This window comes from Desmodus rotundus, chromosome 1, assembly GCF_022682495.2.
Source record: "Desmodus rotundus isolate HL8 chromosome 1, HLdesRot8A.1, whole genome shotgun sequence".
Classification (NCBI taxonomy): Eukaryota; Metazoa; Chordata; class Mammalia; order Chiroptera; family Phyllostomidae; genus Desmodus; species Desmodus rotundus.
The window spans coordinates 78,818,235-78,832,612 of NC_071387.1; the positions used below are offsets into that span (position 1 = coordinate 78,818,235).

Genomic DNA, 14,378 nt, shown 5'->3' on the forward strand with positions numbered 1-14,378 from the left:
TATTAAACCTTTGAAAACAAACAAGAAACTACGATAAGAAAAAAGTCTACACATCTTCACTTTTAAATGTCCTTTACTTTTTACTTTTAAAAAGGTCCTTAGATAACATATAGTATGTGAGATGACAAACTACTAAAAAGATTATTAGATCAAGGATTCAAAATAACATATCTACTTAAGTAAGAGAATAATTTTGATGTTTGGATTTAATAATCTTAAATATACTTAATTGCTATGTTTCCATTTAAATTGTTATTCAGTAAGTTATTTATTTAGTTTGGATTGGTCACCTACACGGGGTATTTAATTTTGGATTTACAGCTTGGTACAGTTAAAATTCCAGTCTGGAGATAAATGCCTGATGAGCGCTCCTGAACTTGTCCCTAGCAGTCACGGACCTGGACCACAGTGTGCTGACCGCTGTGGGGAGGGGGGTCGAGGGGACTAAATGATAATGGAAAAAGAATGTAATAAAGATTAAACTTAAAAAAATGTTCAATTAGCCTGTTATTAATTTTACTGACAGTCCTCTGACATTGTGTCCTTAATGTTTTTTAAAAAAGACTTTTTCTTTACACATTGAAAAATGAAGGAAAAAGGGAAGTAAACTTATAATTGTCACAGTACATGTTTTCTAGGAGGTCTGGGCTACAGACTGAACTAGCGCTTACTGTTTCTAGTTTGTGTACTGGAGGTTCCTCTTCCAACCACGTTCCGGCTGTCATGACCCCGGCTTCCACTTGGCCTTCTCTCTATAAATAATGCAAATAACTGTGTAAAATATGGGGTTAAAGAAAAAAACAGAATAGCAACAGCACACTAAAACTTGGAGCTACGAAAGAAAAACTGAGTGCAGCTTACTTTAACTCTCTTAATGTTATTTTTCAATTTGCTAATTAAGGAACTCACATACACTTTATATAACATTTTAAAATAATCTTAATTCTTAGGTAGTAGAGTGGCACAGTGAAAGCATGCTGGGCCCATAAAATACTCTTATTTCTTGTTTTAAAGCTTATTTTTTTCAGATATAACGCTAATAATACTTTTCAGCCAACTCTATTAAAAGGTCTAGTAGGTGACGGCGGGTGGAAAAATGCTATATATACTCACAGTAATGATTCCATAATAAGCCTGTCTATATAATAACTATAGTAAGGACATACTGTCTACATTTCAAACAGCACAGGTAAGGTTGAGTATTGGGAACTTGATATTCTAGCCTGTACTGCTAGTGTATTTATTGTTCATATTTATTAAAATGTTTAATGATTCATTAGATGTAGTAAACATCAAAATGAAAAGGTCCATCTTAATATGAAATTAAAAAAGGGCCTTAATTATGTAACAGGGTTGCTATATCTTTTGGAAAAATATTTATGCATTTAAAGCATAAACATTCAATTGCCTAAATTCTACAATATTAAATTTTCCTTCAAAAGGAAATTAATGTATTTCTTTTTTTAAGGCTTTATTTGTTGATAGAAGAAGGAGAAATAATACTACCATCACCAGAGTTACAAATGTCCAACTTATGAATATACAGACATACCAATGGCATGGTTCCAGCCACCTGGTATCCAGGGCAACAAGGGAGAATTTCCCCTAATGATGTTTAGGGAATGACAAACAGTTCCTAAATTGCTATACTTTTTCTTCCAATGCCTAGAAGTTATTACTGCAAGGGAGTGGGGAGCCTCCTTCCCAGGACTGCCTTTCATCTTTCAACAGAAGCTAAATGGCTATAACAGATCCAAGTGGCAGGACCACAAATCCTTCAACTGATCAGAACCCCAAATCTTTCAAGTGATCAGAACCCCTCTGTGATAGGTAAATGGCACTACAGTCTTTGGCTGCAGTGCAGCCCAACACCTTGGAGTCATCATTAGCTCCTCTTTTTCTGTACCTTCTATCCCATCCATCACCACTATCCATCCCCTGGTGCAAACCACTGTCATCTCTAGGGTGGATTATTGCATTATCCACCTATTTCACTTCTTGCTTCCTCTCTTGTACTTCAGTGTAATTCTTTTTTTTTTTTGCCTCACCCAAGGACATGCTTACTGATTTTAGGGAGAGGGGAAGGGAGGGAGACAGAGAGGGAGAGAAACATCAATGTGAGAAACATTCATCGGTAGCCTCTCATGTGCACCCTAACTGGGACCTCTCCTATGTGCTGGAACTCGTAACCTAGTCATGTGCCCTGACCGGGAAAGGAACCCCTGACCTTCTGGTTTATGGGACGATGCTCCAGCCAAGTGAGCCACACCGATCAGGGCTACGATCTAATTCTTAATATTTAATCTAGACAATATAGGTCAGACTATGTCTTTGTTCTGTTCAGAGCCCTCTAATTGCTTTCGGTCTCCCCCAAAGTTAAAGTCCTTGCATGCTCTGCTTCCTGTCATCTCTCTAGCCCCATCACTTGCTGTTTTGCTTACCCCACTCCAGCCACTCTGGCTTCCTTGCCATTCTGTGATAATGCTGGACATTCTCCTCCCTCGTGGCCTTAGCATTTGTTCCTATGTCTAAATCACATCTTCCTCCCCAGACTCTTCAAAGGATCACATGCAATCTCACAGTGAGCTCTTTCTTGGCTACTCCATTTATAAATGAAATGCTGTTTCCTTGATGGTCTCCCTATTTCCCTTCCCACTCTCCTTTTTTTAAATTGAGGTACAATTTATATATAACACTTTACACAGTTAAGGTGTACAACACGTTGATACATTTACATATTGCAATATGATTACCACCATAGCATTTGCTAGTATCTCTATCATGTCACAAAATTGTAATTTTTTTGTGGTAGGAACATTTGGGATCTAGTCCCCTAGCAGCTGCGAAGTGCACACTACAGTGCTGTTGACATAATCACCATGCTGTGCGTCAGGCCTCCAGAACTTACTCATCTTCCACCTGCTCTATTTGCAGCATTGGAACCTACCGTCATAATACACACTATACTTCACTTATTTGTTTCTGCTTCTTATTTGTCTCCCCTAAACAGAATGTAAATTTTTTTGTAGGCAGGATTTTTTTGTATTTTATTAACTTCAGTGTAGCTCTATGAACAGTACCTGACATTTAGTATAAACTTAATCAATATTTGTGAAGTGAACTCTCAATATAATTTAACGAGGAACTATGATATAGATTTAAAAAGTTAATGAAACATAGAACTAAACTGCTTAGAAATCATCAGATTAAATGTCATATAAATTCAAATTTCCATATCTTAAAACATTTTAAAAGGGATTTTCTATAGCCTTTAAAAATTAAAAGGAATCATAAAGAGTGAAATTCTTCTTTTATGTTATGATATATGCTTTCATTATATAGGGCTTGGAATAGTATTTTAAAACATTGTTTGGCCAAAAGCAACATGAATTTAACCAGGCCTGAATAATTTTATATTCTGGTTGACAACAAGTGAGCAATTTTAACTCAATATTTAGTAACTGAGTGCCAATGGTGTACGCAGCAAGAACCACAAACAAAAGAAGGCGTGGAGGGTCCTGCCGTCAATAAACAAACGCTCCTGGAGAGGAAACAAGATATACTGAGGACAACCAGCAACAAGAGCAATTTCCATTTAATAACTTGTCATACTGATATGTCTTACCTAACACTTGTGTAACAAAGAAATAAGGTGGCTATTCTCATAAAATAGAGAACTAAACCGCAGCAGAAAACAGGATAAGTAATATAATGCTTATATATGTTTTATAGGTGATGATTTCAAATTAGAACCATGAATACAGGCTGGTGTGTTGTGCAGTACTCTGAGACACAGATAAGATCAGAGGGGGTCCTAGAGGGCAAACAAGGCTAATCAAATAGGTTAGAGAAAAGAAATGGCAAAAACAAGTCCATAATAAGCAGCAGCATGTTCAAAAAGATGAAAGAGATCAAAGAAAGGGGACTTTAAATGGGCCGCTCAATTCCGAATCAAACAGTTAACTATAAAATAAAAACTCAGCGGTAGACACCAGACATTGTGTAGCAGTTGCCATATTCACAGGATACAAACAACACACGCTGTCCTGTTGAGTCCTTCAGCGATCGCTGACTAGCATTAGGTTCAGAATCATACTGCCACTGGCTTTACACGTGCTTTCTGACGTCACACATTCACTACGTGAACGTTCTGTCCCACATCCCATCAAGATGGTCTAAGTTCCTTGAGGATAGGGATCAAGTTGCTCCTTGAACTGTTTTATGGTACCTAATGAATAAATGAAGTATGTATTTCAGTATTACAAAGTCCTGGAAGTTAAGGAAAATATCCTTAATTCCAAGACTCAGTTTCCTCCTCCATATTAAGGTGGGGGGGAGGTTTGAAAAGATGATAATAGTCCAGGATATTATGATTCTCACATCAATATCAACCAGAAAATAGGTTAGTAGTCTGGTATATTGTAGAATCAAAAAAAATTTAAAGGCTATAAATACCCTGTTTGAAGAATAAGAAACATCTGTAAGCTGAGGATGAACACAACTGGGAGAGTTTGAATTATTGGTGTGGAATTTTTATTGGGAACAGAAAACAAAAATCTCCATGAGACATGAGAGTGCATCTCAGGGAGTATTTGGTAACTTAATCAAAACACATTTTATATTTTTGTTTATTTAGGAAAGTCTCTTTTTTTAGGTCCTGACTTCAACAGCTGTTTCAAAGTAATAAACTTCTTTTTCCCAGTCTGAAAATGGCATTGGAGGTCACACTATCCAGTATATGTATCTGTATTTGTGTATGTACATTATCCATAACTGTGCACGGGAAAATCTTAGTTTAGAGGTACAATAACTTATTTCTTGTTTCCCAAAAAGTAGAAATTCTAAACATAAGGCATTTTTCAAGAAAACCAAAAAGTTCTCCGTAAAGGGACCAGCAATTACATTTCAAGTTTCCTAAACAAGAGAAAGCCATGCTGAAATGCTATTGAAAAGGTCAGAGAACAATTTCACACCTCCAGGATATCCTTCGTAAGACAAGACCCTTGGAACCGTAGTTTGAAGAGATTAGAAACCCCAAAAAGCTCTCCTCGATGTTCTTTCGATCCTTGAACTGCTTCAAAATATCGCTTGGCATTTTCACTTCCAACCACCACACAGTGAAGTTGCTAAAACAGAAAACACACAAGATATTTTTGAAGTGTTTGCTCCAACAATATGTCAGAATTTCCTGGCATTCCATGTATACACACTAATTTAGCTGAAGCAGGCAGATTCTCCTCAGAGATGAAATTTTATTTTAATTTCCCCAGCAGATGTTGCCACAATGAAGAAACAATGGCCAATCTTATTGAAGAAGAGATCTTAGATTTCCTATTTTATCTGTTTCTACCAAGTCAGTCAAGATCACATCTCTAAGGATTATCTACCTAATGTAAAATGTTTAATAACATAGGCATACATTTGGATACACTTTTCTCCTTTCTAGACTTTTATTACAATAAGTACTACCAAAACTGGTAGAAATAATCACCACATTACTAAAGTTAAATTATAATCTGAAGTAACTACATGATAACCATGTTGTTGTTAAAATAACTGTGGCCATGTTGTATTGTCAAATAACAGCAAGAATTCAATTGCTGTTTAGAAACACCGCATCTCTGAAACAATTTTGAATATGGAGAAAATATTGACATGGAACCCTTAAGGACGTATACCACTGCCATATCAATATTTAAGTGTCTCTGTATTTACTGGATACTTCACTAAGTGTAATGTAAATACAACCTGATTAATCCCATGTACACTTTAAAATTTCTTGGAAGAAACACAGAATGCTCAGGATGAAAACCAGTCTATTGTTGATAGAAGGATTTAATAAGAAATCATAGGTTATTGTGATTATCATGAGTTGATTTGCACTGTAATAAAATTATTCTAGATGACTAAAATTATTCTTAATAATGGTTGCTATTTACTGAACACTTACTGCATGTGTAGCATTTTTATATTCTCTCATTTAATCCCTTACAAGCCTATAAGATATTATTATCTCCCTTTCGGAAATAAAAACAAACAAACTGGGGTTGCTCTAATTTAGAAATAAAGAAACTTAAGTTTAGAAAAATTAAGTCCTTATCCACAGCTACCCTGCTAGAAAGTGTCATTTCTAGATTTACACCTGGGTTGGGTCAAATCCAAAATTTATACTTGTATTAATTTTTCACTTCCAGGATGTTCCTCTTAAAACAAGATTCTTCGGACCTTACTTTGAAGAAGCTATGGATCAACATATCGGCTTAATCAGATCCATATCAATGTCCCAGGGCCATGGGCTACAGTCCTGGGAATGTGGAATCACAATTACAGTTGATGCACCTGATGGCCTGGTTACCTGATGACTTTACCCTCGCTACTGACTTTACCTTAAACACTGTATTGTCAGACTATAGAACTACTAAATAGAATTACCAAGGTAATTTGAAAGCATTAAATCTGAATCTTCATAAGTTTTATCACAAAACTCATAAAAGGCACATTATTTTGTACTTAAAATAAGTTTTCCAAAGTAGTTCCAGTAAGAGTGAAGGCCAGATGCATCTATTTGTAGGCTAACTAACTATATATATATATATACACATATATATATACTTAAAATCATACTGAATTCAAGAGCTTAGTGGAAAAAATCAGTAATTGGAAAATGTAGCTTAGTTTCCACCTTAAGAAAAACTCACACAAAGCTACAAAATGCATGGATTTCTTCACAACATATAAGATATGCAAGAAGTAAAAAGGAATGTTCTTTGTGTTAAAAATTTTATGACACCTTCCTCCATTTTCAAGAGCAGCGTGGTGTCTTCATATCATTCTCTCCGACTCTGTTTCTGCCATCACTTCTCCTCTTTGTTTGACCCTCCTGTCCCTCCCCCCATAAGAGTTTCTGTGATTACACTGGGCCCACCCAGATAATCCAGGTGGTTTAGGGGATTAGGGTGTGGACGTCTTTGGGGGACCACTATTCACTCCACCACAGTAAGGAAGTGCAAAAGAATTATGGTGGCTTGTCAAAATTACACAGAAGCCACTTTGAGAGGGTTCCCATTGGCCAAAAGTGAGGTAGTTTGAATATCAATATAAATAGTGATATTCAATGAGTTGTAATGTTATTAAAATAGGATCCCATGAGTCCACAGATTAAATAAATGGGTGGGGGGAGCTCTTTCTTATGGTAGAAAGCCAAAATATTTTTAAAAGCAGGAATAATGGAAGTAGAAAATCACCATCTGACAACCATCATAGTGGTGCTGGTTCAGGTGGGAATCATCGGATAATGCCAAGGCCAATGGGTACAGATTTGATGAGGGACAGGATATTAGCATAGCAGTAGAGATCTCTCCATGAAATATTTATCAATTACAAAGGGGAAAAATGGTGACTGTGCAGTGGAGAAAGCTGGCAGACACAAGTAGGTTGGTGATCAAGGTTAACATCACCAACAATGGGGCAGGGCACCACCACGCGCTTTCTCACCAAGGCAATGAGTAGAACACTCACTGTTTTATACTTATTCATGCCAAGGTTTCTCGGCTTGAGTCTGAACATGAGGAAACATCAGTGGATTTATTCTTAAAAACTATCACGATCATGAAAGACTAGAAAAGCTTATTCCAGGTGTTGGAAAACTGATGAGACACAAAAAGAAATGTAACTATGATCTTGGTTTGGATCCTGAACCTGTAAGGAAAAATCAAACATTCCCAGGCAATTTGGTGAAATTTGAGTGGGTTCTATGGATTACACGTAATGTATCAATGTTAGTTTCTTGAATTGGATAACTGAATTTTTGAAGGGACAGTGGTGGGGAGTGGGGGCAGCAAGTTGCAGAATTGAATGTTTATAATGCCTAAAACTATGCTTATATGTATACATAAATAGGAGAGTATTCTTGTTTTGAGGAAATACACTTAAGACAATTTGGAGGTGATAAACCTGCAACTTTCTCTCAAACGGTTCATAAAAAGAATAAACATCACAACTGAGAGAGAGAGAAAGCAAATGGAGCAAAATGATAACAACTGGGAACCTTGGGTGAAGTTCATTGGGAGTTGCTTGTGCTGTTCTTGCAACTCTTTTGTAAATACAAACTAAATAAATTATATATATACAAAAGACGAATTTCTGAATGCCAAACTGTAGATTACATGCAATGTTCCAAACCTGGAGGGGTAAAGTTGCTGGGTAGGTGATGTTTTCATTTCTAAAAAGTATAAAATATCTGCATGCATTACCCCAACAAAACATGTCAAAGTGGAAGTCTCCCTTGAACAATACAGACCATCCCTCAGCAGTGCAGCTAACAGTGAGGTGGTAAGGTGTGTCTTTCCAGATCTCTTTCAATGCTAGTGATATATACAAATAGAAATATTGCATAGTTTTACACATAAACACAATTGACCCACACGTTCTGCAAGTTGCTTTTTGCCCCACTTAAAAATGTCTTAGAGATCTTGCCACATTAGCACATTTGCTCTGACTGTAATTTTGTTGTTGTTGTTGCAGAGTACTCCATAATATGGGTATACAAGAATTTATGCTCTTATTCTGTTACTATTGGGCACTTAGGCTGTTTATTTTTCATTTTTTGAAGTAAATACTAACGACAGTGAATATAAATCCTTATCATCCTTCGCTGTTTATATGTGAGAGTGTTACTACCAGGTAGATAGGGAGAAGGTGCTATGTGTTTTAAAATACTGTTAAATTAGCCTCTAAAATATGTATAAAGTTGTATTCTCAAAAACAATATATGAATACCTCTTCACAATACACCCACCAACAATGAACAGCACTAATCTCCCTATTTCTCTAAAAAAATAAAGACAGAAAAACCTCACAAAACAAAACAAAAAGCCTTTGGCAGAAAGCACAGAACACAATCTTATCTTATTTTGTATTTCTAGATTACAACTGTGGTTAAGCATCTTTTCATACAGGTGATAACTATTTGTATTTTTTTTTAGTGAAATACCTAATCATAACTTTTCCATTGTTTTGTAGAAGTTCTTTACATATGGTAAACGCTAATCCTTTGTTATATATTTATATATATATATGCAAATATTTTCTCGTCTCATTTTTAAATTGGCTTATAGTTCCTTTGTCATACCGAAGTTTCATATAAAAATGTAGTCAAATTTACAGTACATTAGAGGCTGCATTAGTTTCTTAAGGCTGCTCTAACAAAGTACCACAACCTAAGTGCCCTAAAACTACAGGAATTTATTCTCTCACAGTTCTAGAAGCTACAAATCTGCAATCAAGGTGTTGGCAGGGCCTTGCTGTCTCTGAAGGTTCTAAGGAAAGATCCTTTCCTTCCTCTCCCTAGCTTCTGGTGGTGGCTGGCAATCCTCGGTGTTGTTTGGTTTACAGCTGCACACTCCAATCTTTGCCTCCCTTGTCACATGGCATTCTCCTTCTGTGTCAGCCTGTGTCCAAGTTTCCTTCTTCTTATAAGGACATTAGTCAATGGATTAGAGCCCACCCTATTCCAGTGTGACCGTATCATAACTTGACTGTATGTGCAAAGACCCTACTTCTAAATAAGATCCCATTCCAGGTACCAGAGGTTGGAACTTTAACATTATCATTTTTGGGGGGTTGGGAGGGAAGGGCACAATTCAACTTCTAACCAAGGCTTTGTTAGAGATTTTTACATTTATGTTTATGAGAGATACTGACCTATAACTTCCTGTTCTTGAAATGTCTTTGTCAAGTTTTGGTATCAGGATTCATCTATCTTTTTAAAGTAAGTTGTAAGTGCTCCCTCGTCTTCTGTTTCCAAAAAGAGTATTAGATGTTTGATAGAATTCACTGCTAAAGCCACCCAGGCTAGAATCTATGTGGAAAGTTTTGAATTAATAATTCAGTTTCTTTGACAATACAGGGCTATTATTTTTCTTTATTTGAAGGGATTGCTCCTAAGCATCAAGTATCATTAATAAGAAATTAGATGTAGCCCTGGCCAGGTGTCTCAGTTGGTTGGAGCATCATCCTGGACACTAAAGGGTTGTGGGATAGATTCCGGATCAGGACACATACCTAGGTTGCAGGTTTGATCCCCAGTCGAGGTCAGAGGCACCTGATCAATGTTTCTCTCTCACATCAATGTTTCTCCCCCCCTGCCTTCTTTCACTCTACAATCAATAAATATCCTCAGGTGAGGATTAAAAAAAAAGAACTTAAGATATCCATCTAAATCTAATACTATTGTAGATAATTTTTTTTGCTTATCTCTGAAAATTTTAAGGATTTTTTGCTTTATCTTGATGTTCTTTGATTATAGAAAGATAATGTTAAGTGTGGATCTATTTTCATTCATCTCATTGAGCACTTGCTGGGCCCACATAACCCGTGGACTTGTTCTCTACTTTTTACATGTTTCTTTGGGGCTTTACATGTTATTTGGGGCTTTCCCCCTTCTTTTCCTTCTGTTCTCTTCTTCAACTATAAGACTGATAACGGCAGCTAACCACTGTGCTGTACAACTGAAAGTAAAACAAAATTGAATGTACACTAATTAAATATTTTTTAATAAATTTTTTAAAAATAAAATGAAAATGGAAATTAAAAATTTTTTTAAAGGCTGATACTGGAACTGCTAGATATAGCTTTCACTTCCTCTAACTTTTCTTCCATGCATTGTATCTCTGTCTTTTTGCTCTGTAATGTAGAATTGCTTGACTCTTTCTTTTAGTTAAAAATTTTGCTTTTGCCACTCAGCCTATCTTTGAAGTTTTTCATTTAGGGGGTTTCTAATGGATTATTTTTCCAAGTACTATGTTCTTGTTTCCAGGGTCCTACAACCTCACTTACCATTTGAATATATTAGATATATTTCTTTCATAATCTGTTCTATTAATTCTCTTTTCCCTGAGGTGAATTCTAACTTTGAGTGCCTGTATTAGTTCCTGTGGCTCCTGTAATGTTATCATAAACTTGGTGGGTTAAAAAACCAGAAATATATTCTTATAGACTGAAGGTCAGAAGTCTGAAATCAGTATCACTGGGCTGATATCAAGATTTGGCAGGGTTGTGCTTTCTCCAGATGCTCTAGGGCAGGAATCATTCCTCACTTCTGCAGCTTCTGGTGGCTGCCAGCATTCCTCAGTTTAAAACTACATCACTTCAATCTCTGCCCCTGTGATCTCACCGCCTTGTCTTCTCCTGTGTCAGATTTCCCTCTGCTTCTTTCTTATAAGGCCACTTGTGATTTAGGCCCCACCTGGCTAATCCAGGCTAATCTCCCCAATCTCAAAATCATTAATTTAATCTTATCTCCAAAGACACCTTTTTAAATATATATATTTTATTGATTATGCTGTTACAGTTGTCCCATTCTTCCTCCCCTTTATCCCCTTGTACCCCAGCTTAAAAATCTGCCTTGTACCCCACTCCCACCATCATTTCCCCAGCTTAGTTCATGTCATTAGGTCATACATATAAATTCTTTGGCTTCTCCATTTCCCATACTATTCTAAATCTCCTCCTGTCTGTTATCTACCTACCATTTATGCTTCTTATTCCCTGCTCCTTTTTCCCATCCTCTCCACTCCCCGTCCCTGATGATAACTCTCCATATGATCTCCATTCCTGTGATTCTGTTCCGGTTCTAGATGTTTGCTTAGTTTATGTTTGTTTTTGTTTTAGGTGTGGTTGTTATTAACTGTGAGTTTGCTGTCATTTTACTGTTCATATTTTTTATCTTCTTTTTCTTAGATAAGTCCCTTTAACATTTCATATAATCATGGCTTGGTGATGATGAACTCCTTTAACTTGACCTTATCTGGGAAGCACTTTGTCTGCACTTCCATTCTAAATGAAAGCTTTGCTAGATACAGTAATCTTGGATGTAGGTTCTTGTCTTTCATGACTTGGAATACTTCTTTCTAGCCCCTTCTTGCCTGTAAGGTCTCTTTTGGGAAATCAGTTGACAGTCTTATGGGAACTCCTTTTCTCTTGCTACTTTTAAAATTTTCTCCTCTTGAATCTTGGGTAATGTAATGATGATGTGCCTTGGTGTGTGCTTCCTTGGGACTCTCTGAGCTTCCTGGACTTCCTGGAAGTCTATTTCCTTTGCCAGATTGAGGAATTTCTCCTTCATTATGTTTTCAAATAAGTTTTCAATTTCTTGCTCTTCCTCTTCTCCTTCTGGCACCCCTATGATGCAGATGTTGGAAGGTTTAAAGTTGCCCCAGAGGTTCCTAAGCCTCTTCTCATTTATTTGAACTCTTGTTTCTTCATTCTGTTCCCGTTGAGTGTTTATTTCTTCCTTCTGCTCTAAAGCATTGATTTGAGTCTGGTTTCCTTCCCTTCACTGTTGGTTCCCTGTTCATTTTCCTTTATTTTACTTTTCATAGCCTTCACTTCTTCCTCTATTTTTGACCATACTCAACCATTTCTGTGAGCATCCCGATTACCAGTGTTTTGAACTCTGCATCTGATAGGTTGGCTATCTCCTTGTCCCTTAGTTCTTTTTCTGGAATTTTGATCTGTTCTTTCATTTGTATCGGTGCACCTGTTACATAGTAAGTGGTGGAGCCTTAGGTATTCACAGGGTGGGGCAACTCAAGTCACTGCATTGTGATGCTGATGTGGGGAGGGGCCCAAGAGGGAACAATGCTTCTGGCTCAGCTTTCAGCTGTCTTGCAGTCACTTCCTCCCCTACCTACAATCAGCCTTCTGGTGCTGGTTCCTGGGTGGGTGGGTTTGTGTATGTTCTAGGACCCTATGGGTCTTTCCAACGAACTCTCCTGTGAGGCTGGGAGTTTCTCCTGCTACCTCAACCCCCAGAGGTTTTTTCAGTCAGAGGTTTTCAGGCTTTATTTCCCCGGGGCTGGAACCCTGGGTTGTGCTATCTCAATCCTATAAACCCGCATGCAAATGTGGGTCTTCCTGTTCCGCCAGCTGTTGCTGCAAAGACACCTTTTTCCCATATAAAGTAACACATACAGGTTCTAGGGATTAGAACCTGATTATCTTTGAGTGCCATTTTCAGTGTTTATTTTCCTAAATCATTAGATAATTTTTGTTGTGTAAATATCTTACATGCTTATCTCAGCCCACTGAAGTGATAATTCAAAGTGGGGGATCTGCAAGTATCTCATCTTCTGGGCAATGGGAGGAACTTTCTTTTTGATTCCAGCAAAAATTTGGAGTTCTGCCTTGCTTCTTTGCTTCTAATATTTCTAATTTTTATTCCTCTTGAGAGCAGACACCTCTGATGCCTGTCTTTTGGTATAGCGGGTAATATCGTTAAGTGTTAAACCACCTAGGTCACAATGATACCCTAAAGAATGAGTACCACAGTTACCCCATGCTCCCTTATTTTTTTAGTATCTGGTAACTCTGACCTTAGACTATTCAGAAGTAACACCTACCTTTTTCAGTAGCCTTTTCCTGACTGAGTTTAGCTTAGTTTCTTCCTCTAATCTGATTCCAATTGTTTTTTGTCTTTCAGGGTTCCTTATAATTTCTGGATCACATAGAAAATTCTTCTTGGTTCCCAACATTTTCATAGTTCTTTTCCCTAAAGGTCATTTTTAGATGTTTACTTTCCCCAAAGATTTGAGAAACACTCGGGAGGCTAGAGTATGCATGACACATGTACCCTTGGTTCAAACTAAAATCAATCTTTAAATCACACTTAATGCCTTTTCCTCACATGACTGCCATGTTATCTTTACTTGTGCCTACCAAGTTGTATGGCTGAATCTTCTCCAAGTAGCTCACATTTAAAATATATTTTAATAAGTAACTAGATCCTACAAAGTTCTGAAAACTTAAATTACCATCATCTTCCAAAGCCTTTTTATTATATATCATATAATATACATTATATAACAGGCCATTATTTTACTATAGAGCAAGATGAGTAATGAAAAAGTATATACAGGGTAGAACAAAAGTAGGTTATAGTTGTGAGTACACAAAACAGAGTTTATTCTTGTATTATCACTTATTAATTATTGTATTATTTCCCATACAATAACTGTAAACCTACTTTCCCCCACCTTGTATATATGTAGTAATGGGACTGAGAAAAATTACATGATTGAGAAAAAACTCTTACTTGTGATAGGCTAAGATATTATTCTAAAGAACTGCTCCTAAGTTGAAAAAATAATATCCAGTTTCTTTTTCCAAGATTGGTTAAATATGTCTAAAAAAGTAATTTTTAAGTAGTTGTGTTATACCAAGGAACAAAAAGATGAAAGGCTTCTTACAGAGCTAAATGCTTCAAGAAAAAACAAAAACTGCTGTGTACAATTCTATTTTTAGAATTAAGAAAACAGCATTAATTTAAGATTGGATCATTCTTAGGTTAACTACCACCACATGTGGCAGATGTTTGCTCT

General features: G+C 36.7%; 1 protein-coding gene across 5 annotated transcripts in view; it reads right to left on the minus strand.

Moving 5' to 3' along the window:
* Positions 1-14,378, minus strand: part of ERCC6L2 (ERCC excision repair 6 like 2) — a 207,085-nt gene that overhangs the window by 97,267 nt on the left and 95,440 nt on the right. For all 5 annotated transcript variants that reach the window (XM_045193622.2, XM_045193623.2, XM_053925211.1 and 2 more), the window contains exons 14-15: positions 4,974-5,126; positions 672-752 (exon numbers count right to left, since the gene is read on the minus strand). In XM_045193622.2, coding sequence (XP_045049557.2) covers positions 672-752; positions 4,974-5,126 — 234 coding nt within the window. The remainder of the gene's footprint in view (positions 1-671; positions 753-4,973; positions 5,127-14,378) is intronic.